General features: G+C 36.6%; 1 protein-coding gene across 2 annotated transcripts; it reads left to right on the forward strand.

Moving 5' to 3' along the window:
• Nucleotides 1-23218: 23218 nt before the first annotated feature.
• Nucleotides 23219-26766, forward strand: LOC107827530 (dihydroflavonol 4-reductase-like). 2 transcript variants are annotated; one of them, XM_016654682.2, is made up of 6 exons: nucleotides 23219-23447; nucleotides 25015-25197; nucleotides 25291-25508; nucleotides 25785-25944; nucleotides 26071-26281; nucleotides 26366-26766. In XM_016654682.2, exons 1-6 carry the CDS (start codon nucleotides 23327-23329, stop codon nucleotides 26523-26525), a joined length of 1053 nt encoding a protein of 350 aa, XP_016510168.1. In that variant the 5' UTR covers nucleotides 23219-23326; the 3' UTR covers nucleotides 26526-26766. The 2 variants fall into 2 exon arrangements, with proteins under 2 accessions (XP_016510168.1, XP_016510169.1); XM_016654683.2 differs by having other exon boundaries at nucleotides 23222-23447; nucleotides 25030-25197.
• The last annotated feature ends 876 nt before the right edge of the window (nucleotides 26767-27642 follow it).

The following is a 27642-nucleotide window of genomic DNA, read 5'->3' on the forward strand; positions in this document are numbered from 1 at the left end:
ATTTAACATTTAAATAAAAACCTTTTTGGAAACAGAATTTATCCAAAACACGATACAACCGTCCCAAAATTTGGGGCGTCACTAAGTACATGAGCGTCTAATAACCGAAACATAATCCACAACAGTATCTAGAGAAATAAACTAAAAATACAGATAAACTAAGGAAGGGAAATCAAGGTTCGCGAATGCCATGCATCTACCTCAATAGTCCCAGACTCCAATGCCTTGATCAACAACCGCCACTAGATCCAAAAGTGCCTGAATCTGCACACAAGGTGTAGGGAGTAACGTGAGTACACCAACTCAGTAAGTAACGAGTCCAAACTTTGGACTGAAAGGTAGTGACGAACTCAACCGGTATAGATAAATATAGAAATAACTGTGCAGAAATGTAAACATGCTCTTAAAACAATTAGGCAATTCATAACCGGGAAATAAAGCAGATCCGTACAGTGTAATGAATATGACTATACCGTCACTACATGCCAATGCACATACTGTAAGTGATGCACCGTGTTGTCAGCCTCAAATGCTCTCACTCTCGAGGCCAAAAATAATTCGTTAACCACCCGAAACTCATCTGACTAGGGAAGATCCATCCCGGAATATATACAATGCTGACCATAGGTCACCTATTACCGAGGAATAAGGGGAATCCAGCCCTGTGGAGAAGATCCATCTCCAGATATCAAGTACTTCGGACAAGACTCATGTACAGGGAAGATCCATCCCTCAATAATACCAACCGCACTCACTGGGGGTGTGTTACAGTCTCCGGAGAGGTTCCTACAGCCCAAGTGCTATCATAACATCAATATATCCGCTGCAGCATGCAGCCCGATCCCATATCTGTCACTCACAATCGGCCCTCGGCCTCACTTGATCATCAACCTCTCTAGTCTCACTCATGGGCTCAAAATATCATGAAACTAGCCCGAAATAGTAATATGAGGATGCAATCGATAGCAACTGAGACTGGTATATGACATAAAATGCATGCACATGACTGAGTACAAAATATCAGTAAAAATAGTAAAGTGATAGCAAGAAATGACCACTTGGGTCTCCACAATACCGGCAATAATCCTAAACATGATATCTAGCATGATCGACCATTCAACTACTTTATCACATAGTGAAAACATGAACATCAACGAGATAGAGTCACTAAACGATGCCATGGAGCCAGCCAGGTCACAGTTCTCACGGTACACGCCTGCACGCCCATCACCTAGCATGCGCGTCACCTCAATACCAATCACATAACAGTAAATTTGGGGTTTCGAACCCTCAGGGCCAAGTTTGAAAGTGTTACTTACCTTGAACCGAGAAAATCTCTACTCCGCAATACCCTTGCCTCTTAATTCGGCCTCCAAACATCCTGAATCTAGCCACAACCAGTAAAACACAATTAAAATGGGCTAAAGGGATTAATCCCACACGAAAACTACTAAATTTGCACCAAAGTTTCGAAATCGGCTCAACGCGGCCCCCCAAGCCCACGTCTCGAAACCCGACAAAAATCACAAAACCTGAAATGCCCATTCACTCACGAGTCTATCCATACCAAATTTACTCAAATCCGATAACAAAATCTCATTCAAAACCCCAAAAATCTAACCCAAGAACACTTTATCTTCTTCCCTCAATTTTCACCCCAAATCACAAATTAGATGATAAATTTAAGGATATAATCATGGGATTTAACCAAAACTAAGTGAGAATTACTTAGCCTAATCAACTCCGTGAAAATCCCTTCAAGAGTCGCCAAATTTCGTGGTCTCTAGCGCAAAATATGAAAAATGGGCTCAAACCCTCGATCATGGAATTAACACTGTCTGCCCAGATTTTCTTCATCGCGAACACAACCGTCCTCTCGCGTTCGAGTAGATCAACTTGACTGCCTCTCAGCTTAACTCAACATGAACGCTTCCCTCACCTCGCGAACGCGATGCTTTTGTCACGTCCCGAACCTAGGAGCAAGACCGGTACCCGGTGCCTCACCTATCCTTGCGTACCAACTTGCGACTAAGGGACTCTGAACATATAATGTCATACTTTGGCCGTGGCCACATTGCAAGACAATTTGCGAAGAAAAATATAAAACTAAATTAAATCTAATGCTGACTAAACATCAATATGAAGCTGGGCCGACAAGGTCGTCATAACTACTATAGCAAACAAACCAACAAAATATACATACTGCACTAACTGACAGGATATGTTTACAAGCCTCTACTAATTGATGTATTGTGATCGGAACAAGGCCCTGACCTACCCATAACCTATATATATATATATACACAATATGTACACAGAACAATAGACCCGGCAACTTCGAAGGACGTGGAGCTTACCGATAAAGCTGAACTCGGGAAACACCTACAAAGGAGTTCTACCCGTCTGTCTGTCTGAACCTGCACGCATGAAATGCAGTGTCCCCAGAAAAAGAGACGTCAGTACGAAATAACGTACCGAGTATGCAAGGCAATAAAATAACTGAAAGCTGAAATTGAACTAATAATATAATAACTGAAAGTATCTGCGAGTCAAAGATGATTTGGAGATATACTTTCCTGCTGATACTGACTCAACTCTCTCAATATAGTAAATAAAATAGATGTTCAGCCCTATAAGGCTCGGAACGTGTAACTGCTCTGTCATAGTAGGCTCGCTCATAGGCGCTCGACCATACTAGGCTCTGTATCTCGGCCATGATGGGCTCGCTCATAGGCGCTCGGCCACAGTAGGCTCGGTATATAAGTTATCATCTGATCAAAGGTTGCCCAATAGGGGCCTGCCCACCGATTATAATCGATTATAGCTCGATGGTGGTGAATATATATATATATAAAACCTCTTCTCTCTTGACTAGAAGAAGACAATACTCAATTGAATATAAAGTCCTGATAAGGGAGAATCATGTAATTTATGAGACTGGGATAATGTACATAAGTTCAGAATATAAACTTCTCTTTATGCCTCGTTATCAAACTCGCATAATTACGAGATAATGCCAAATGAAGAAAGGGCTTAACCTTAACATACCTGATCCGATTCTCTTGACAATCCCTCTAACACACGTCAATTGCGACAACACGTAAAGGTGGATCGAAGTAGGGAAAAATCCGTATGATATTCTTGAGAAAGATTGCACTGTACTCCCTTAGGATTGCAAAATTCCGTTGCTATTACGCAGTATAATTTCGTATGAAATTTTTGCTGAAGCAAAGTCACATCAATCTATCTCACTTTGTAAAAGAGTCATATGAAATATTATTTACACTTTCACCCGTAAGTGACTCTATTACAAGATATATGAAATCCCTTACCTTTAAGATTTGTGGGACCCACTTTTGGGGTTTATTTTATCCAAAATTTCCCTACACATGCCACCTAACTATCAAGACCAAAGAGTCACAATGACTCAAGGCCTTGCTGCCATGTTTTTGGCTTTATTAAGCTTATCCAATAACTTATTTAAGCTTATCCACAAATCCTTAATTAAATTGTTAATCTCCCACTAACCAATAATTAATCAATTATCCACATAATTAAGAATTATCTCAAATTACTTAAAATACTACTCACTTTTAACACACTATATACATCTTTACTATCATGGTCACATGGTACCTTGTATGGTACTAGTCCATAAATGCGGGGTATTATAGCTTGGACCGTATTTTATCCCAAATTGCCAAACTTCGACGAAACTCATTTTTTTGACTTGCTTACTCTTTCTCCTTCACGAATTTACTTATCACTTGTTTGAAATAGCATAATGCATATAATATCAAAATAATCTCATTCCCGAACTTACGTCGGTTAACTTACGACGAAACTTTAACGTACAAAAATGCGGGATGTAACATCTCATTTCCGAGCTTTCATCAATTTATTTATGGTGTACTTTCACGTACGAAAACATGGGGTGTAACATCATTCCCCCTTTGGAATATTCGTCCTCGAATGTTGACTGATGCACTCATCATTATCATAACTTATGTCCTCCGAATACTCTAGTACTCTCCTTGTCATCTAGGCAACTGTTCTGTTAATAAATCCAAATGCCAGGTCATTTCCCCCTTTAGGCCTCTTTTTCACACCACGGCTTGTGGTCGGAATCCTTCCAATCTCATAACTGTTGTTGCCTTCCATCATACAGCCTGTACAACTCTGACCTTGTATGTGCACCTATGCGAGTCTCTCCTTTTCCCCAACTTTTAGCCAATCTCTAGGCCTCACTTTGTAAACATATATAAGATGTCTTTCTAGGCATCTATAGGTATACTGAAATTCTTCGCTCGGTACTTTGTCAACTTATGAATATTGCTATATCTTATTTCAAAGATCTGTTTATCCATCCGTATGACTTTATTGCATCTAGGTAGGTCATACTATACCCTAACTCTTACTTCGATTTATCATTGCTGAGGTCTGCTACCAAACTCCAGGTTACTCTCGTTGCTTATCCTATATGTATAAATCTAAGTCCTTTAATGCTTCCTCATTACTGTTTATCTTAAGAATGACGGCCTAATCTTATCTCATTCTTTGTGACTTTGTCCATCCATTGTTGATTCACCTCAATATTGATCTACAATATACCACTGATAACTTCAAACCTCTTACGTAATCACTACGGCTCACGTTGCATCGTGGAATATTTGAAGTGATTTTCCTGATCCACCTGGGGGCGATACGATATTATACTTCCATAACCGTATTTCATAGCATCCCAATGTGATTTACCTATGTGGGTATTTTAATCCTGTACTATTCATGAAATTATTACTCAATCGAAGGCCCAAACGTCATTCTTTATCTATCATAATTACACCTTTACTCTATTACCAGGGCAGCATTCCATCTCTTTTAAATGGTACTAGTCTTAGACTCCTTTGAGTTCATTCAGGTTATACTGAGCTTTATATAACTTAGAGAAACCATCATCTCTTCTTGTTTTCATGGGCTTAATCCCGAGGACTTATCCATTCATGTCGCCTTCTCACTCGCCTTTTCTTATCCTTACTCATGTCTTCCTAAAACCTTGTCGCTCCTCCATACTTTAGCTTGCGACCTACACATATCCATTTATACTAGTCGCAACCTTCCTTCAACTCACTTGCACCATATATTTCCTTATGTTATTCTGGAACATCAAGCGAGACATCACATCGTCTCCAACTTTTCTTTACTCTTTTGACTAGATCTCTCAGTACCTAGAAACCATAGGCTGGAATATATGCCACTGACGATGCCGCTATCATTCCTTGATACCGAATCCCCGTACTTCTAGCCTTCTATCTGAAGTATGGACTATTCACAAACTTCTGCATTTGAGTATCTCGTACATTGTTTACCTTTACCTTACTTACCTTAAAATCTTGCATTATACCTTTTATCTCTTTCATGACCTCTCTTCCACATAGGTATAATTCACATCCATGACTTGAAGCTCTATTATAATACTTGCACATTGGGTGCATACACAACATCGATGGGACCTTTATATTGACTTCTTATGAGGCTGGCACTCCCCTAACTGGCTTTATCGTAGAGCCATTGTAGAATATGGTTGTTGTACTATCTTTCTTATACATCTGATATTAAGAGTAATTCTGCAATGTTCTCAATCACGATTTCTATAATTTTCTGGGTCCAATAATCAGACTCATGATTTACTTAGTTGATGTAACTCTTTAGTTTCCTCTTCCTTCTAATCAGCCTTTATATAGCCTTAAGCTATCTTCTTTTAGCCCCTCATGGACGCTATGGAATATCTATGATATACTCTTCTAATAATTCAATCCTTTGTCTATGACCTGGGCTCAATTCTTTCTTTTAAATTATACCAGAATCTTCTACGGCTGCATGATTGTCAACATATATGTTGCATGGGTAATACTCCGAAATCTTAAGTGCGTTCATAATGTAACTAACTCTGGATCATTTATCGAATAATTCCTTTCGTTCCTTCTCAGCTTTCTTTAAATGTGAGCAATTACTTTTCCTGGTCTTTCTGCCACTTGTTGCATGAACACTTGGCTTATCTTAATGTCCACACATATTGGAATTCCATACAATCCATATGATCTTGAATATCACCTTTTGATTGTTTTTTCTTCTTCCGGTTCATTAGCTACGATAGGTGCCACTTTCATATGGGGTGCATACAATGTTGTTGTGAGACTGTTGTTACAAGACTATTTCCTCTTTAGGTCATTGTGCTTAGGTTGAAGCCTTCTTCCTTATCTACTCAGCTAGTCTTTTGTTGTAGTACTTAGGGAAGGCCCTATTACTCTTATAAAGCTGCGAGCTTATTACATCGTATACCCAATAAAATTTTTGACTTTCGTACTCATCTATAATTATCCTTAGTTATTTACCTCCACACCCTTGTGCTTGTAGGGTGGCTTACGAACTGATATTTTGATTGTCTTCCCAGTGGCACTCTCTTTTATTTCCGTAATACTCATACGATACCTTTAACTACCCCAACTCCTATCTGAATATTTCTCAAGGGTTCCGATGTCATATCTGCGAGACTGAATTCTCCATGTTGGTGTTCATTATGTTTATCTTGCATGATCTGTTGATTTATCTACAACCTCTTATCTAGCCATAACTAGACTTTTCCTGAATCAACTACTAACTACTTGTTGGTTCATTCTCATATCAATACTCCGCGTAATCTTTCTTAGGTTATTTCCTTTGTTTTAACTTACATCTTGCGTTGGCTCTTTATTTATCAATAACATCCCCGACCGGAACCCTTACTTCCTCTTCTTGGCGTCGTGCTTGATTAATGTTCTGGAATCGTAGCATATACGTAGGAGCTGAATAAGTGTAATCTCATTCCTTTTTCGTTTTTACCACATTCTTCCTTTACCATTCCATGATTACTAGAACTATTTAATTCTGACTTCATGCCACATCACTCCATATTCCCCCCTTTAGGGGAGTACTAAGATTTAGTGCTACGACGATCTACCTATAGATGTTTTACCTCTTCATCTTTGGCGTATATTCACATCATCGATGACCCTTACTAGCCTTGCGGTAATCCTTCTGTACCAAGGATAACAAAATTCCTTACTCGTGAGGGTGACACTTAGTATAACTGACACATACAGTCCCTTAAGCTTAACTTTGCTCGCATTGCTTGCTTTAGGGAAGCGTCTTCCTAAATGACCATTCTCTGAATTTCTCATGAATCATCTTCTGTTGTCCATTCTATTATCATCGGAACGCAATCTGAAATTCTCATGATGTCGACAATTATCAAATCACTCAGTCCCTAATTCATGTTTAGTTTATCTTGTTCACCAGCCCATACTGATTTCCATTACTCTAGGGTCTAAATTTTCCTTTTGGTAATCACGTTAGGGTCGCGAACTTATTTCTCGAAATGAGGATATGACTGTATGGCCTATACTCTTTTATTGTCTTAAGGCATGTCACCTCTCGTCTCTTCCTTCACTTGACTATAGATTCTGTAATACTCTACCGTTGTCATCCATGTATACTCATAATGCTCTATTATCTCTCTTCTTATTTTCCTGCTAATATTTTTGTCTACTACTTTATTTTGAGAACCTCAACAAGACATTCTTTTTGCTTTTAGCTCCCCTTGTTCCATCCGTTTTGGGTCACTCTAACCCCAGCCGGATCCTGATATTTGTCCTTCTCTTATACTACTTTTGTTAGCCCTCATAGGGCATAAATGAGATGGGTGTGGCCAATTATACATACCTCTGTTATTGTTGAAGGTAACTCAAAAGGCTTATATTCCACTGCCTGAATTGTAAATACTAATAATCTATATTAACTGGGCGCCTCATACCCTGCTTCATCTTGCTTCTTTTACTTGTTGAAACTTGTATCTATCTTCTGAATCTCTCATTGCCTTTCACCATAGGGGTGGATTGATATTCTTGCCTTAAGGCTCCTTATCAAGAAGCCTGCACATCTTAGTACACACATGATCTACTGAAGACCTTATATTTATCCATCATAAGCATCATGAAAAATCGAGTTCCTCTGATTCAACTCTTCTATAGCAACATTCAATCTCTTACCAACTGTAGGTATCGTCTTATTACGAATAAAATAGAAGCTAGGAGTTTGAATTCTTATAAGTGAGCTCTACCACACGATCTAGAGTAAGAAAAATGAGTGACAGTCCTAAATGCCCCGTAGCCTCCTGCTTATAAGTGTGGTGCACAACACACCCATAAACAAGACTCTACTAGACACGGCTTGTAGAATCCCTAGGACAAAACTGCTCTGATACCACTTTTGTCACGCCCCAAACCTGGGGGACGAGATCGGCACCCGGTGCCTCACCTATCCTTGCGTACCAACTTGCAACTAATGGACTCTGAACATATAATGTCATACTTGGTCGTGGCCACATTGCAAGACAATTTGCGAAGCAAAATATGAAAACTAAACGGAAGCTAACGCTGACTAAATATCAATATGAAGCTGGGCCGACAAGGTCGTTATAACTACTATAGCTAACAAACCAACAAAATATACATATTGCACTAACTGACAGGATATGTCTACAAGCCTCTACTGATAGATGTATTATGATCGGAACAAGGCCCCGACCTACCCATAACCTATATGCATGTATACACAAGATGTACATAAAACTCTAGACTCGGCAACTCCGAAGGACGTGGAGCTTACCGATAAAGCTGAACTCGGGAAACACCTACTGAGGAAGTCTACCCGTCTGTCTGTCTGAACCTCCACGCATGAAATGCAGCATCCCCAGAAAAAGGGACGTCAGTACAAAATAACGTACCGAGTATGCAAGGCAATAAAATAACTGAAAGCTGAAACTGAACTGATAATATAGTAACTGAAAGTAACTGCGAATCAAAGATGATTTGGAGATATACTTTTGTGTTGATACTGACTCAACTCTCTTGACATAGTAAGTAAAATAAATGTCCGGTCTTATAAGGCTCGATATATATATAAAACTGCTCTGCCGTAGTAGGCTCGCTCATAGACGCTCGGCCATACTAGGCTCTGTATCTCGGCCATGCTGGGCTCGCTCATAGGCGCTCGACCACAGTAGGCTCGGTATATAACTTACTATCTGATCAGAGGTTGCCCAATAGGGGCTTGCCCACCGATTATAGCTCGATGGTGGTGAAAATACTATAATATTTTGTGTGTGTGTGTGTGTGTGTGTGTGTGTGTGTATATATATATATATATATATATATATATATATATATATATATATATATATATATATATATATATATATATATATATTGATTAAAGACAATACTTAACTGAATATAAAGTCTCGATAAGGAAGAATACTATAAATTATGAGAATAGGATAATGTACATAAGTTCAAGAATACAAACTTCTCTTTATGTCTCGTCATCAAATACATGTAGTTACCGGATCATGCCAAAATGAAGGAAATGTTTAACCTTAACATACCTTGTCAATCCCTCTAACACACGTCAATTTGGACAACACGTAACGGCGGATCAAAGTAGGGGAAAATCTGTATAATATTCTTGAGAAAGATTGCACTCTACTCCCTTAGGATCTCAAAATCTCGTTGCTATTACGCAGTATAATTTCGTATGAAATTTTTGCTGAAGCAAAGTCACGTCAATCTATCTCACTTTGTAAAAGAGTCATATGAAATATTGTTTAGACTTTCACCCGTAAGTGACTTTCTTACAAGATATATGAAATTCCTTTCCTTGAAGATTTGTGGGGCCCACCTTTGGGGTTTATTTTATCCAAAATTGCCCTACATATGCCACCTAACTATCAAGACCAAAGAGTCACAATGACTCAAGGCCTTGCTGCCACGTTTTTGGCTTTATTAAGCTTATCCAATAACTTAATTAAGCTTATCCACAAATCCATAATTAACTTGTTAATCTCCCACTACCAATAATTAACCAATTATCCACATATTTAAGAATTATCTCAAATTACTTAAAATACTACTCACTTTTAACACACTATATACATCTTTACCATCATGGTCACGTGGTACCTTGTATGGCACTAGTCCATAAATACGGGATATTATAGCTTGAACCGTATTTTATCCCAAATTTTCAAACTTCGACGAAACTCATTTTCTTTGATTTGCTTACTCTCTCTCCTTTACGAATTTACCCATCACTTCTTTGAAATAGCATAATGCTTATAATCTCAAAATAATCATATTCCCGAACTTACGTCATTTAACTTACGATGAAACTTTAACGAACGAAAATGCAGGATGTAACATCTCATTTTCAAACACGACTAACGCCTCGCGAACGCATAGAACAAAAGAGGGGGGTCCACAGCTACCTCACTCCTCTTCGCGAACGCGACCCTACTCCCGCATTCACAATGCACACACAGATCATACCTTCGTGTTCACATCCTCTTCTTCGCGAACGCGAAGAACAAATTCTCCTAAGCTCACAAACACTCTTCGCGAACGCGAGGCTCCTCTCACGAACGTGTAAGAGGAAACCATAAGCATACAGCAGCAAATAACAACTATCTCACAAAGGCCAAAAATGATCCGTTAACCACCCAAAACTCACCTGAGGCTCTCGGGACCTCAACCAAACATACCAACAAGTCATATAACCCCTTGCGAACTTAGTCAAACCTTTGAATCACTCAAAACAACATCAAAACACCAAATTACACCCAGATTCAAGCCTAAGAACTTTTAAACTTCTGAATTCCGCAAACGGCGTTGAAACCCATCAAACCACATCCGATTGACCTCAAATTTTACACACACGTCAAAAATGACACCACGAACCTACTCCAACTTTCAAAAATCCATTCTGACCCTGATATCAGAATTTCCGCTGGCGACAAAAATCGCCAAATTTTTAACTTTCGCCTATTCAAGCCTAATTCTACTACGGACCTCCAAATCATATTCCGGACGCGCTCCTAAGTCCAAAATCACCTAACGGAGCTAACGAAACCATCAAAATTCAAATTCGAGTTCGTTTACACACAAGTCGATATCAGGTCGACTTTTCCAACTTAAGCTTCCAATTAAGAGACTAAGTGTCTCAATTCACTTCGAAACCACTCCGGACCCGAACTGTTACACCCCATGTTTTCGTACGTGAAAGTACGCCATAAGTAAATTGATATAAGCTCAGAAATGAGATGTTACATTCCCCATTTTTGTACGTTTAAGTTTTGTCATAAGTTAATCAACGTAAGTTCGGGAAAGAGATTACTTAGAGATTATAAGCATTATGCTATTTCAACAAGCGATGAATAAATTCGTGAAGGTGAGAGGGTAAGCAAATTGAAAAAAATGAATTTAGTGAAAATTTGACATTTTGGGATAAAATACGGTCCGAGCTATAATACCCGATATTTATGGACTAATGTCGTACAAGGTACCACATGACCATAATAGTAAGGTATACAAAGTGTGTTAAAAGTGAGTAGTATTTTAAGTAATATGAGATAATTCTTAACTATGTGGGTAATGGGTAATTATGAATTTTAGTAAGATATTAACTAAGTGATTAAGTTATTTGAATAAGGTTTAATAAACCTTCACGTCGTAGCCCAAAAAGGCATTAATAATGACTCTTAACTCTCATTACAAGGTTTTAAGAGAATATTTGTGGCTTAGTCATCCCCTAAAGAGGGGCCCACAACCAAAAGTCTTATGACAATCTTCCTACATCATTATTTACTATATTATTATTATGGAGAATGGAGATATATGTGCTAAGAATGGACTTTAATTCAACATGGAATGGAAACGTTATTTCTTCAGCAAGGAAAGCCATATAAGAGTGTGATCAAATTCAACAAAATGGAGGTGTTCTACATCTACCAAGTAATGATCTTCAACAAGGAATTCATGCGAAGTTATACTGTGTAATCCGGATTTTGCGATTCTAAGAGAGCACGGTGCTATCTTTCTCAAGAATATCATACGGATTGTTCCATATTTCGATCTCGCCATTACGTGTTTCGTCGCGATTAGCGTGTGTTAGAAGGATTGTCAAGAGAATCGGCTCAGGTATGTTAAGGCTACGTCTTTCTTTTATTTTGGCATGATCTCGTAACTACATGTGTTTGATAACGAGGCATAAAGAGAAGTTCATACTCCCGAATTTATATACATTATCCTAGTCTCATAAGTTATACTATCCTCCCTTATCAGGACTTTATATTCAATTGAGTATTGTTTTCTTCCAGTCAAGAGAGCGGCGGGTCTATATATATATAGTATTACAGTATTTTCACCACCATCGAGCTATAATCGGTGGGCAGGCCCTATTGGGCAACCTCTGATCATATGGTAAGTTATATACCAAGCCTAATGTGGCTGAGCGCCTATGAGCGAGCCCAGAATAGCCGAGATACAGAGCCTAGTATGGCTGAGTGCCTATAAGCGAGCCTACTACGGCAGAGCAGTTATATATATATACCGACCCCTATAAGGCCGGACACCTATTTTAATTACTATAATGAGAGAATTGAGTCAGTGTCAACTGGTAACCATATCTTCAGATTATCTTTGACTCTCAGTTACTTTCAGTTATTATATTATCAGTTTCAGCTTTTAGTTATTCTATTGCCTTACATACTCGGTACACTATTTCGTACTGACGTCCTTTTTCTGGGGATGCTGCATTTCATGCCTGCAGGTATAGACAATCAGTTTGACGAGCCCTCATAGTGGATGAGGTTAGCATTCAGCGAAGGATCGGTAAGACTCCACCTAATTCGGAGCGCAACCGAGTCTATGAACTATCGTGTCAGAATTTTGCTACAGACTTATGGGTAGGCCAATGCCCTATCCCATTTGATGTCAAATACTCTTAGAGGCTTTGTAGACAGAGGTTCATTTTGTACAGTATATCAGAGGCCTTGATGGCCCGTATGAATTCATGTTTTAAGAAAGATGGTTCATTGATACAATGCTTTCCCACTTATAGTTATACATTACAAGTTGTGGCCATGTTAACCCAGTTACCAATGATAGTACGATAAGAAAGATATATTACGTTGGTACTCGGTTGAGTAAGACGTCGGGTGCCTGTCGCGGCCCTTCGGTTTGGGTCGTGACAAAAGTGGTATCAGAGTAGTTCTGTCCTAGGGAGTCTACAAGTCGTGTCTAGTAGAGTCTTGTTTATGGGTGTGTTGTGCACCACACTTATAAGCAGGAGGCTACAAGGCATTTAGGATTGTCACTCTTTATTCTTACTCTAGATCGTGTGGTAGAGCTCACTTGTAAGAATCCAGACTCTTAAATTCTATTTTATTCGAAATAAGACGATACCTACATCCGGAAAGACGGTTGGTAAGAGATATAATTGTGGAAGCGTTGGGTCAGAGAAACTCAATTTTGCATGATGCTTATGATGAGTAAATATAAGGTCTTCAGCAGATCATGTGTGTACTAAGACGTGTAAGCCTCTCGATAAGGAGCCTTAAGGCAAGAATATCTATCCACCCCTATGGTGAAAGGCAATGAGAGATTCAGAAGGTAGGTACAAGCTTCAACAAATAAAAGGAGCAAGATGAGAAGGGTACGAGGTACCCAGTTAATGAAGATCATCGATATTTTCAACTCATGCATAAAAATATAAGCATTGGGAGTTACCTTCAACAGTAACAGAGGTATGTATAATTGGCCACACCCATCTCAGTTATGCCCTATGGGAGCTAACAGATATGGTTTAAGGAAAGAACGGGATATCAGGACCCGACTGGGGTTAGAGTAACCCAAAATGAGGGATGGATTGTTTGTGTTAGTTGACATTTCCGAAGGATATTGCAAATGTGCTAATAGATATACTTGTGAGACACCCAGATGGTGCACTCTAGAATAGTACAGCTAGATATGAGTACTACAAAGATAGGCATTGGAAGCCTGGAAAGGATAAATATATCCTTAGTGTGGCTCCCGTCCCTAGTAGAGGGAGAATGTTGGGCAACCCGAAGAACCAGTGGATAGAGCAAAGGGAGCTAAAAGTAAAAGAATGTCTTGTTGGAGTTTTTAGAATAAAGTAATAGACATAAATGTTAGCAGGGAAATAAGAAGAGAGTTAATGAAGCATTATGAGTAAGATGTGATACATGGATGACAACGGTAGATCCAGAAAAATGACAATGTTATAGAGTCTATAGTCAAGTGAAGGAAAATACGAGAGGTGATAAGCCTTGAGACCACAAAAGAGTATAGGCCATACAGTTTTATCCTCAATTCGAGAAATAAGCTCACGAGTCCAACGTGATTACCAGAAGGAAAAGTTAGACCCCAGAGTAATAGAAATCAATATGGACTAGTGAATAAGATAAATTAAACATGAATTAGGGACTAAGTGATTTGATAATGGTTGGCATCATGAGAATTTCAGATTTCATTCTGGTGATAATAGAATGGACGACAGAAGAATAACCTTTAAAGGTCATTCAGGAAGACGCTTCCCTAAAGCAAGTAATGTGAACAAAGTTAAACTTAAGGGACTATATGTGCCAGTCATACTAAGTGTCACCTTCGCAAGTAAGGAAATTTATCATCCTTGTTACAGAAAGATTACTGAGAGGCGAGTAAGGGTCATCGATGATGTGAAAAACACCAAAGATAAAGAGCTAAAACATCTATAGGTAGATTGTCGTAGCACTAAATCTTAGTACTCCCCTAAAGGGGGGAATATGGGGTGATGTGGCATTTAAGTCATAATTAAGTGATCCTAGTAACTATGGAATGGTAAAGTAAGAATGCAATAAAAAAATGAGAAAGGGATGAGATTGCACTTACTCAAATCCTACTGATATGCTACGATTCCAGAACATTATACAAACACGGCGTCAAGGAGAGGAAGTAAGGGTTCCTGCCCGGGATGTTATTGATAGATAAGGAGCCAGTGTGAGACGTAAGTTAGGACAAAGGAAATAACCCAAGAAAGATTACGCGGAATATTGATATGAGGATGGGCCAACGAATAGTTAGCAGTTGATTCAGGAAGAGCCTAGTTATGGTTAGACAAGAGAATATAGACGAATCAACAGATCTTGCAAGATAAACATAGTGAACCCCAATATGGGGAATTCAGTCTCGCAAGTATGACGTCGTGATCCTTGAGAAATATTCAAATAGGAGTTGGGGTAGTTAAAGGTACCGTATGAATGTTACGGAAATAAAAGAGAGTCTCGCTGAGAAGACAGTCAAAACTTCAGTTCAGAAGCAACTATATGAGCACATGAGCGTGGAGGTAAGTAAGTAAGGATATTTATAGGTGAATAAGAACATCGAAAACTTCTTCGGGTATACAACATAATAAGCTCACAACTTTACAAGAGTCAGAGGGTCCTCCCTAAGTACTACAATGAAAGACTAGCTGAGGAAATAAGGAAGAAGGATTCAACCTAAACATGGAAACTTGAAGGAGAAATGGTCGTGTAAAAATAGTCTCCCTACAAAATTGTATGCACTCCAAAAGAAAGTGGCACCTACCGTGGCTAATGAACGGGGAGTAAAATCAGAAGTAATATTCGAGGCCATATGAGTTGTACAAATATTCTGGCATGTGTGGGAACTAAAATAAGCTAGGTATGTATGCAACAAGGGGGCAAAAAGACCAGGAAAAGTAATTACCTACGTTTAAGGAAAGTTGAGATGGAACTAAAGGAACTATTCGATCAATGATCAAGAGTTAGTTACGTTATAAACGCACTTAAGAGTCCGGAGTATTATCCATGCAGCATATATGTTAACAATTATACAGCCGTAGAAGACTCCAGTATAAGTTAAAAGAAAGAATCGAGTCCAGGTTATATACAAAGGATTGAATTGTTAGAAGATTGTATCATGAATATTCCATAGGGTCCATGAAGGGCTAAAGCAATAACTAAATGCCATGAGCCACAGATCGGAAAATAGCTTAAGCCTACATAAAGGCTGATCGGAAAGAAGAGGAAACTAAAGAGTTACATCAACCAAATAAATCAGGAGTCTGATTATTAGACCCAGAAAATTATAAAAATCGTGATTAAGAACATTGCAGACTTACTCTAATATCAAAGGTACAAGAGAGATAGTACAACAACCATATTCTATAACGGCTTTACAATAAAGCCAATTAGAAGAAGTACCAGCCTCATAAGAAGTCAGTATGAATTTCCCACCGGATTGTGTATGCACCAGAGGTGAAATTATTATAATAGAGCTTCAAGTTGTGGATGTGAACTATACCTATGTGGAAGGAAGGTTATGAAAGAGATAAAAGATGTGATGCGAGATTTTAAGGCAAGTAAGGTAAAGGTGAACAACGTACGAAATACTCAAATGCAGAAGGTTGTGAATAGACCATACTTCAGATAAAAGGCTAGAAGCACTGGGATTCAGTATCCAAGAATGATAGTAGCGTCGTCAGTGGCATATCTTCCAACCTATGGTTTCTAGGTACCGAGAGATCTAGCCAAGAGAGTAAAGAAGAGTTAGAGACAATGTGATGTCTCGCTTGATGTTCCAGAATAACATAAGGAAATCTATGGTGCAAGCAAGTTGTAGGAAGGTTGTGAATAGTATAAATAGATAGGTATAGGTCGCAAGCTAAAGTGTAGTAAAGCGACAAGGTTTTATGACAGGAGTAAGGATGAGAAAGGGCGAGTGAGAAGGTGACGAGAATGGATAAGTCCTCGGGATTAAGCCTATGAAAACAAGAGAGCTAATGGTTTCTCTAAGTTATAGAAAGTTCAGTATAGCCTTAATAAACTCAAAGGAGTCTAAGACTAATAGTATTTAGAAGAGATGAAATGATGTCCTGATAATAGAATAAGGGTGTAATTGTGATAAATAAAGGAGGACGTTTGGGCATTCGATTGAGTTATGATTTGAAAAAAAAAAATGGGGATGTCATGAGTTGTACGAGATTAGAATAACCCCCACAGGATGAATCACGTTGAGATGCTATGAAATACGGTTATGGAAGTATGGTATCACCCCCAGGTGGATCAGCCTAATCATTTCAGATATTCCCCGATGAGACGTGAGCCCTAGCGGCAGTGTTACATAAGAGGTCAAGTTATCGGTATTAAGGTGAATCAACAATGGATGGATAAAAGTTACAAAGTATGAGATGAGATTAGACCATCATTCTTAAGATGAACAGTAATGAAGAAGCATTAAAGGACTTAGTTTTATACATATAGGATAAGCAATGAAAGTAACCTGGAGTTTGGTAGCAAACCTCAGTAATGATAAATCAAAGCAAGAGTTATGGTATAGTATGACCTACTAGATGCAGTAAATTCATATGGATGGATAAACGGATCTATGATATAAGGTATAGCAATATTCGTAAGTTCGACAAATACCGAGCGAAGAACTTCAGTATACCTATAGTTTCCCAGAGAAGCATCTTGTTATAGTTATGTATATGTTCACAAAGTGAGGCCTAGAGATTGGCTAAAAGATGGAGGAAAGAAAAGTCGCATAGGCACGCATACAAGGACAAAGACGTACATACTGCATGATAAAAGGTAGCAATAGTTACGAAATTGGAAGGATGCCGACCACAAGTCATGGTGTGAGAAAGAGGCCTAAAGGGGAGAATGCCCTGGCCTTTGAATTTATTCATAGAACAGTGGCCTAGATGCCAAGGAGAGTACTAAAGTATTCAGAAGACATAAGTTATGAAAACAATAAGGGCATCAGTCAGCATTCGAGGACGAATGTTCCAAAGGGGGGAATGATGTTACACCCCATATTTTCGTACGTGAAAGTACGCCATAAGTAAATTGATATAAGCTCAGAAATGAGATGTTACATTTTCCATTTTCGTACATTGAAGTTTCGTCATAAGTTAATCGACGTAAGTTCTGGAAAGAGATTATTTTGAGATTATAAGCATTATGTTATTTCAACAAGCGATGAGTAAATTCGTGAAGGTGAGAGGGTAAGCAAATCGAAGAAAATGAATATCGTCGAAGTTTGACATTTTGGGATAAAATACGGTCCGAGCTATAATACCCGGTATTTATGGACTAGTGTCATACAAGGTACCACATGACCATAATAATAAGGTGTACAAAGTGTGTTAAAAGTGAGTGGTATTTTAAGTAATTTGAGATAATTCTTAACTATGTGGGTAATGGGTAATTATGAATTTTAGTAAGATATTAACTAAGTGATTAAGTTATTTGAATAAGGTTTAATAAACCTTCACGTCGTAGCCCAAAAAGGCATTAATAATGACTCTTAACTCTCATTACAAGGTGGCATTTTAAGAGAATATTTGTGGCTTAGTCATCCCCTAAAGAGGGGCCCACAACCAAAAGTCTTATGACAATCTTCCTACATCATTATTTACTATATTATTATTATGGAGAATGGAGATATATGTGCTAAGAATGGACTTTAATTCAACATGGAATGGAAACGTTATTGCTTCAGCAAGGAAAGCCATATAAAAGTGTGATCAAATTCACCAAAATGGAGGTGTTCTACATCTACCAAGTAACGATCTTCAACAAGGAATTCATGAGAAGTTATACTGTGTAATCGCAACGGGATTTTACGATTCTAAGAGAGCACGGTACAATATTTCTCAACAATATCATACGAATTTTTCCTTACTTCGATTCGTCGTTACGTGTTTCGTCGCGATTGGCGTGTGTTAGAAGGATTGTCAAGAGAATCGGCTCAGGAATGTTAAGGCTACATCCTTCCTTTATTTTGTCATGATCTCGTAACTACATGTGTTTGATAACGAGGCATAAAGAAAAGTTCATACTCTCGAATTTATATACATTATCCTAGTCTCATAAGTTACACTATCCTCCCTTATCAGGACTTAATATTCAATTGAGTATTGTTTTCTTCCAGTTAAGAGAGCGGCGGGTCTATATATATACAGTATTATAGTATTTTCACCACTATCGAGCTATAATCGGTGGGCAGGCCCCTATTGGGCAACCTCTGATCAGATGGTAAGTTATATACCAAGCCTAATGTGGCCGAGCACCTATGAGCGAGCCCAAAATGGCCGAGATACAGAGCCTAGTATGGCTGAGCGCCTATAAGCGAGCCTACTACAGCAGAGCAGTTATATATATACTGAGCCCTATAAGGTCGGACAGCTATTTTACTTACTATATTGAGAGAATTGAGTCAGTGTCAGCAGGTAACCATATCTTCAGATTATTTTTGACTCCCAGTTACTTTTAGTTATTATATTATCAGTTTAGTTTCAGCTTTCAGTTATTCTATTGCCTTACATATTCGGTATATTATTTCGTATAGACAATCAGTTTGACGAGCCCTCATAGTAGGACGAGGTTAGCATTCAGCGAAGGATCGGTAAGACTTTACCTCATTCGGAGTGCAGTCGAGTCTATGAGTCATCGTGTCAGGATTTTGCTACAAACTTATGGGTAGGCCGGTACCCTGTCCCATTTGACGTCTAATACTCTTAGAGGCTTTATAAATAGAGGTTCATTTTGTACAGTATGTCAGATGCCTTGACGGCCCATATGTATTCATGTTTTAAGAAAGATGGTTCATTGATACAGTGTTTTCCTACTTATAGTTATATATTACAAGTTGTGGCCATATTGGCCCAGTTACCAATGATAGTACGATAAGAAAGATATATTACGTTGGTACTCGGTTGAGTAAGATGTCGGGTGCCCATTGCGGCCCTTCGATTTGGGTCGTGACACGAACCAACCAACCCGGTAAGATATAATACAGTTGTAAAGCACAAAAGGAGCAGAAATAGGGGAAACGGGGCTATAACTCTCGAAAGGACCGGCCGGATCATTACAACATGAAATAATCATGCCCAACTTCATACAATACTTGATATTCAAAATAAAAAACAAAGTCTTCATCTCTTGCACACCAAAGAAAAATAGCAAATATTTTTCTAATATAGGATAACATAAGAAATAAAATTGACATAATTAGTTTGCAACATTTTCTGACAGCTTCAACCCAAAAAATATGCCCGCTAACATAGAAATAGCACTTGTTGTATTTTTATTTGCTACCACTTCTTCACTTTCTTCAACGGCCGAGTTTGAAGATGACTATTCCTGTAAACAACTTATTTTTTGAAATTTGTTGAAGGCTTCTAAGGCTTCATCATAACATTGGAAAGCTTCAAAGTAGCTACCCTCGACTCCAACAAGCATATTAACACACTCAAACCAACATTTATATAATTACGGCTTCTTACCACAAAATACAACAAAAACCATAGATTTGAGATTTTTTTTACCTTCAATTGATTTTTCAAATTCGTTGAACGCCGATATGGTCGCATCGTGAGATTTGAAAGACTGGAAGATGCTACGCTTAACTCCTATAACCATAGGAGAACATTCACTCCATGAGTAGTGTATTCCTGGTCTTTTACCAGAAAATACAACATATACTTTTGAAGCACTATTCTTCTTCGACTGCACTATTATTGATTTCTTAATCTATTCACTCACACTTAGAAGAACATAGAAATTTAAATGAAGGTTTGTTTAAGTATGTTTTCGGCCATCGAGATTTGTTTAAATAGTAGGGCTTTGAAGACCTTATTATACGAAAAATATACGAAATACATAATTAAATATATGTATATAGATGAATAAATTCGAGATATATACGTGTATACTACAAAAAAAGGTTCAAAAAATACGTAAAAAGATTTTTATTTTTATTTTTATTTTTTTAAAAAAAAAGAGGTTTATGGGAAGTAGGGTTTGCATGCTTGATATCTTCCATGTATTGGGAAGACAAGCATTAAATGGGTGAGAGAGAAATATTCAAACATAATTGTAAGGGCATTCTCTGTATAAAGTTTGTCCAGAAACCCTAATTTGGGTATGAATTTACTTTAATAACCTCATTTGGGTCATTGTGGCCAAAAATGATGTGGCCCAAAGGAATTTTCCCTTAGGAAAATGTTTTTTGCTCTTTTTGATTGTATATAAACTCTTTTATTTTTTGAACTTTCGACCAGAGAATTCCCCATTTGATGGACACCTTCAAGAACTTCACATTTATCATACCATTTGAAAAAGGAAAGAAAGAGATAAAAATTATCAATTTTTTAATTGGAAAATGAAAAATGTGATTATACCATATCTGATCTTATGGAGGATCAGAGTATCTTTTGATCATTAAACTCCTTATTTAACAAATCAATGACAAAGTAATTCTTTAATGCATGATGCGACAATGAACTACCAAAATCATGAATTTAGTTATTATGATGCGACAATAAAGGAGAGAAATCATAAATTTGGTTAGAATACTCCAGAAATAGAAAGAAATTAGAAAGGAACTTTAAAACATCAAAGAGCAAGTGCGTATGGCGTTTCCCACAAGGCCACAATTTACGGAGGAACTAATAACTAAGTTCGAAATAGAAAGAAATTAGAAAGGAACTTTAAAACATCAAAGAGCAAGTGCGTATGGCGTTTCCCACAAGGCCACAATTTATAGAGGAACTAATAACTAAGTTCTAAATTTACTTTATATATATATATATATATAAAAAATAAATTTAAAACTTAGTTCCTCTATAAATTGTGGCATATATATATAAAGTAAATTTAGAATTTAGTTATTAGTTCCTCTATTTAATTTGTTTGAATCTTTTTTGGAGTACGAAAATTAAATTGATTAATTTTCAACGTAAATTTGATCATAGATTTTTTAATTTTTTAAATAAAATTTATATATTTAAAAATTATATAAAAAATACTATAAATCAGAACAGGTAGCTATTCAAAATATTTAAAAACTACTTACCAAGAATATGATCAAAATAAACTTTCTTTGACTCACCAATTAATAATAAACTCATTCCTTTTGAAATAAAATAATAATAATTTCTAAAATTTGAAACCCATAAAATATTAAATTTTGAATCGACTCTATCAAATATCAATGAGCGAGGGTTTGTCGGGGGAGCCTGTGGCAGTACAGATGATGGATTTACCACCAAATGACACATGAAAGCTAACCATTGACTGCTTTCTGTGCTCACATGAGGGAACAGTAGTCCTTTTAATTCGTATTGTTGTTTAGTCTACCTGAGGGGCATGCATGAAAATATGACACGTGTTCCATGATGAAAAAGCTATTTTCCTGTAACGCTCTTCTTCTTTTTTTTTTAATTTGTTTAGTGTAATAACTCTTTAACTTTAATTTCATACCGCAATAATATGCATGTATAGTTATATAGAAGTGTCATGATGTTTAAGGTTATAAAGTTTAAATATTTTTTTTGTGTCAAAATCTTTTTTTCCTTAAATATTAGTATATGAGCAAAATATTGTATAAAAACTCCAACAGGGAATATTTCACCGCATTATACGATTCTTTCGCGAAGCACTCTTTTTGCTCTTGCGGCCGCAAGCAAAGAGGTTTCAAGATATCAGACGACCATGTGACAATAAAAAAATCCGAGCAAATCTCTGAGACAGCGTCTTTTTGAATTTTCATTTTTTTACGTAAAAAAGAGTTGGATCAAAGGCTCGTCTATGTATCTTCCGTAGAGGAAGGGCCCTCAAGCATCAAAAGCGTTAAGAAAAATGGGATATTGCTGAGTCGCTACTTACACACGAAGCTTGTTACTGAAGCGTTAAATGTGTTTTATCGATAGATGTGGTGGGATGAATTGAGATACCTCCGCATTCATGAGTTAAAACTTTGAATTAAATGCACTAGTACATTTCGAATACCACATTTTATAAAAATAATAAATTAAACATGGTACTCCCTTCGTTCTAATTTACGTGAACTTGTTTGATATGATATGGATTTTAAGAAAAAATGAAGATTTTTTTAATTTGTGGTCCTAAACAAGTCAAAAAGGGGCCCAGAGTATTTGTGTGGTTATAAAAGCTTCTCATTAAGAGTAGAATTATAAGTTTAAGTAAAATTGTTTCTAAATTTAAAAATAATTATTATTTTTTAAATAGACCAAAAAGGTAATAAGTTCACATAAACCGGAAAGAATGAGTATATATTAAGACGAAGGGATCGGAGTAGGTAAACAATTAAAATATGAACGAAGATATAGAAATTCTGAGTTAATGGGGCTTTCCAAGAAAGGCCAGACAAGATATTGTTTGTTTATCACTTGAATGAATAGGACATAAAAGCCAAAGCCGTATAAAGACAACACACTAGTTACAAAGTTGTCCTCCCACTTTTTTATTGCACCTATATTTGATCCTACTTAAGCACTCCTCTATTCAAATCAAGCTGCTTTCTGATTTGTGTCGTAAGTGGTTTTGGTTAATAGTGCAAGAGAAAGGATGGAGGAGGAGAAGCTGAAGAGTTATTGTGTAACAGGAGGCAGTGGCTTCATAGGTTCATGGTTGGTTAGGTCTCTCCTTCAAATGGGTTGCAAGGTCCATGCTACTGTGCGCCATCTAGGTTCGTTTCTGATCTGCTCCTTCTTAGGATCACTATAACAATACTAGTAAATTTTATTCATTATAACAGTAAAGTTTATTAACGTCCATCAATATTGAGACTTTATTGTCATTGTAAAATTCAGTTCTTGATATGGATATAGGATTTAAACTCAATGGGTTTGGCCTTTAGAATGTTTAGCCGTTAAATCATTGTACTTGATACTTGTTAAAATTTTATTAGATTTATATATATATATATATATATATATATATATATATATATATATATATATATATGTGTGTGTGTGTAAAATATTGATTTATAGTGGATAAAGTTCACATACACTAATATGACAATTCAAACATCACATTATATTGTTTAAGGTAATCATACCTGAAATTAACCCTTTGATTTAAGAAAGCCAGAAAGCCAAACTTTTGGGTTGGAAAGGAAAAAAATGTATCTTAAGGGGGGAAAAAAGTAGGATTATAAATAATTACGCACAAACATATCAATCAAATGTGTAGTAGCTATCTTTAAGGCTTAAAAAGCCGCTATCCACCTTTAGTGGGATTTGATTCAAATTAAATTAGCAAAGAGAATATAAAAAGAGTATTAAATATGATTACGAAGGTGTGGTTGTTACAGCTGTTAGTTTTTCTCAAACTGTGTAACAGTTTACTTTAGCATTCTTAGGGTTTGTCCGGTAGGGCGTATAAAAATAATGTTAAATAAGATGTATTAGTAATGCATGAGTTAGTAATGCAAGCATTAGTTATACAGAGATTATTTTTTATGCATTATTTGGTGTGGTATATTAAAAATTAAAATGCATTGTATAATTTTTAAGAAATTTAATTGTTTACAAAAATGTCCTCCATATTCTTTAACTTAAGGGACTTTAAGGATAATTTTGTCTTTAACCATGCTAATGCATGCATTAATAGCCTTTGTATTGCTAATGCCATGATTTTCTATGCATTAGCTATACATAGGATAATACCAAATAGAGTGTATAACTAATGCTTGTATTAGTTATACATAGGTTGAAAAAGTATACCAAACAAAGCATTACTAATACACAAAGCTAATGAATGCATTATTTTCTCTAACACACTCTATCAAACGACCTCTTAGTACATTCGTAAAACAAAATTTACTGCTTCACTGAAATCAGAATATGGTGTACGACATATTCATGCGGCCTGTAAATTCTATAGTACGTGTAGCGTGCGAAGATAGCTCTAAACATGTGTTAGAGCTATCTAGGGCGGATGCAACTTACACTTAATGGTTCAACTAAATTCAGTATTATCGACACGAAACATAAATATATGAAAAATCACTAAAAAAATATTTTAGTAACAAATATTGAATTCTGAACTCATAATTTGAAAAGTACAATGTATTTTGTCTCTTAAATTCTCAAAACTGATATATCGTGTGGATTTCTTCAATTCCAAGTTGCCATTCAAATTTCATGATTCATTTATTTGAATGAGCAATAACCCCATTTAGAGAGAATTGTATTAAGAACTGCTCGCCATGAGTTCATTCGGAAGTAGTATCACAAATTATTTCTCAGTCTTGACCTTTTCAGAGAAATCATCACATTTGTTGAAGCTGCCGGGGGCGAGTGAGCGGCTAAGATTGTTCAAAGCTGATTTAAGAGAAGAAGGGAGCTTCGATGAAGCAGTGAAAGGTTGCAGTGGCCTATTCCATGTTGCTGCACCCATGGAATTCGGGGTACAAGCCACACAAAATGTTGGTAAATAAATATACGCTTAATTAATTCTCTAAACTGTTACTACTTTTGGAGTTCAAAATTAAATTTCTTTGCTTATTTAATTTGAACTTGAAGACAGCTATGTTCAAGGAAATTTCATAGAGCCAGCAATCCAGGGCACCTTGAATGTTCTGAAATCTTGCTTGAAATCTAACTCTGTAAAAAAAGTCGTTTTCACATCATCAATCAGTACAGTGACTGCCAGAGACAGCTATGGAAACTGGACACCTCTTGTGGATGAATCTTGCAAGATACCTGTCCAACATGTTAAGCACACAAAACCTAGTGGTTGGGTAATTCTTTTTCCCCTATACTCGGACTACTAAGAAATAAAAGAAAGACTTCTGAGTATTCTTAGAATTTGTGCTAGCATTATGTTTTTATGAGCATGTCATTAAGAGTAAAACAGAAAGTTTAAAAGAAAAATAATGTTCTTTCTTGTCAGACTAAAAAGGAAACGATATCATATAAAATGGAACAGATGGAGTACTAGTTTAAATTATTTATCATGACACTAAGTGCACTTCGATCTATTAGTTTAGTTTGTAATCGGAAAATGTCTTTGGTAGGTTTATGTACTAGCAAAGGTTTTAACAGAGGAGGCAGCATTCCAATTTGCAAAGGAAAATGGCATTGATTTGGTTTCAATAATAACACCAACTGTAGCTGGTCCATTCCTCACTTCTACAGTTCCTTCAAGCATTCAAGTTCTCTTGTCACCAATAACAGGTTTTCTTTCTTCCTGTTTTAATTTAAACGAATTTTTTGTTCAGGTTACATTTGTCCAACATTAACTTTATAACTGGTTTATTTTCACATGTTACTTAGCTTTACTCCTTTTAATTACTTTCATAGGTGATCCAGAATTGTTAGCTATACTCACTGCTGTGAACTCAAGAATGGGATCAATTGCATTAGCTCATATTGAGGATATATGCTTTGCTCACATATTTCTCATGGAGAAGGCGAAAACAGAAGGACGATATATGTGCTGTGCTCGGAGTTGGGCTATGTCTGAAATTATTGATCACCTCATAAAAGAGTATCCTAATCCTGCTTTAGAGAGGTTATATATCCATGTCTTCAGAAAAGTTACAGTTAATGTGAATAATTTTGCAATAAAGTAACAGTCTAATTCTCAATGTTTCAGGATAGCAAGAGGAGGACATGATTTGGTGATCCCTTCCGAGATATCTTCAAAGAAATTGAGAGATCTGGGATTTTCTTTCAAGTATGATATCGACGATATCATTAGAGATACAATTAGTAGCTGTACGGATCATTGCTTCTTACCTTCTATTCAAAAGTAAGCATTTCTTCATTGTATGAGCTGAGAATTTAACTCTTTGAGGTAATCTAGATGTTTTTTTGGTGATTGCTTGTAAACAACAGTAGAAGTGCGACTAGTTCAAATTGGAAACTTCACTTATGAACATACTATATTCAGAAACTGATATTGTATTCTTAAGAACTTAAAAATTGTTGTCTGGTTGTTGAAAATGCCAGATTAGCAAATTAATAATTTTATGCAATAGTTTATTGTAATCTTAAGTAGTTTGTTTGCACAAAATCCCTTCATGTGGCCATGTTGTATGGGATTATCGCTGTGGCTACTTGATAAGCCCCGGTTACTATCATTATTTGAGAAATCATTCTGTATTTACTTCCACAACGATCTTTCAAAGATTTTTTATTATATTTTTAAGTAAAAAAATTGTGATTTGTTATAAATAGAATTGTATTTAAGGTGAATATCTATATTTTAAAGAGATTCTAGGGTTTGTTACTTGGTGGCTAAGTCACTTTCCCCACGTTGTAATTCATCCCAAATCAATAAGATTTTCTCTCTACTTTTTTCTGTAATACTCTTTTTTTTCTTTTATTATTTCATAACACGTTAGACTCTAACAAGTTGAACAGAGGCATCTACTTTGGTCACCAGGTTTTGGGATACGTGCATGGTGCTCAACTTTTACATAATATTTGAGCATAATGATTGTCAATTGTTTCATGAACTTCCCTTTTCTCTATTAAATTCTTAACATTCTATAATTTGATTTTAAATGCAAGCAAAGACAATGAATTTTGATTATAACTCTAATGGAGTTTGTAAGATATTATAACCACCTGAAGTGGTAAAATTTTCATGTCTTGCCATGATCAAATTCATGTATGATTATGAGCACAAGAAGTGGAAACACGTCCCATTGAATTTACTTCATTCTCGTTCCCTTAAGAGAATATGATAGCAATATGCAATAAGTCTGAAAGAAGATAAAATTATTACCGTGAAGGTATCAATGGATGTGGATGTGGCAATTGACGAAATTATAATCATTATCATTGTGTAGTGAGAATAATAAGGATTCTCAAAATAATACTTCACTTTGCGAAAATAATGTTTGTCATCGATTTGACATGAGATTT

Source organism: Nicotiana tabacum, chromosome 21, assembly GCF_000715075.1.
Source record: "Nicotiana tabacum cultivar K326 chromosome 21, ASM71507v2, whole genome shotgun sequence".
NCBI classification, from domain to species: Eukaryota; Viridiplantae; Streptophyta; class Magnoliopsida; order Solanales; family Solanaceae; genus Nicotiana; species Nicotiana tabacum.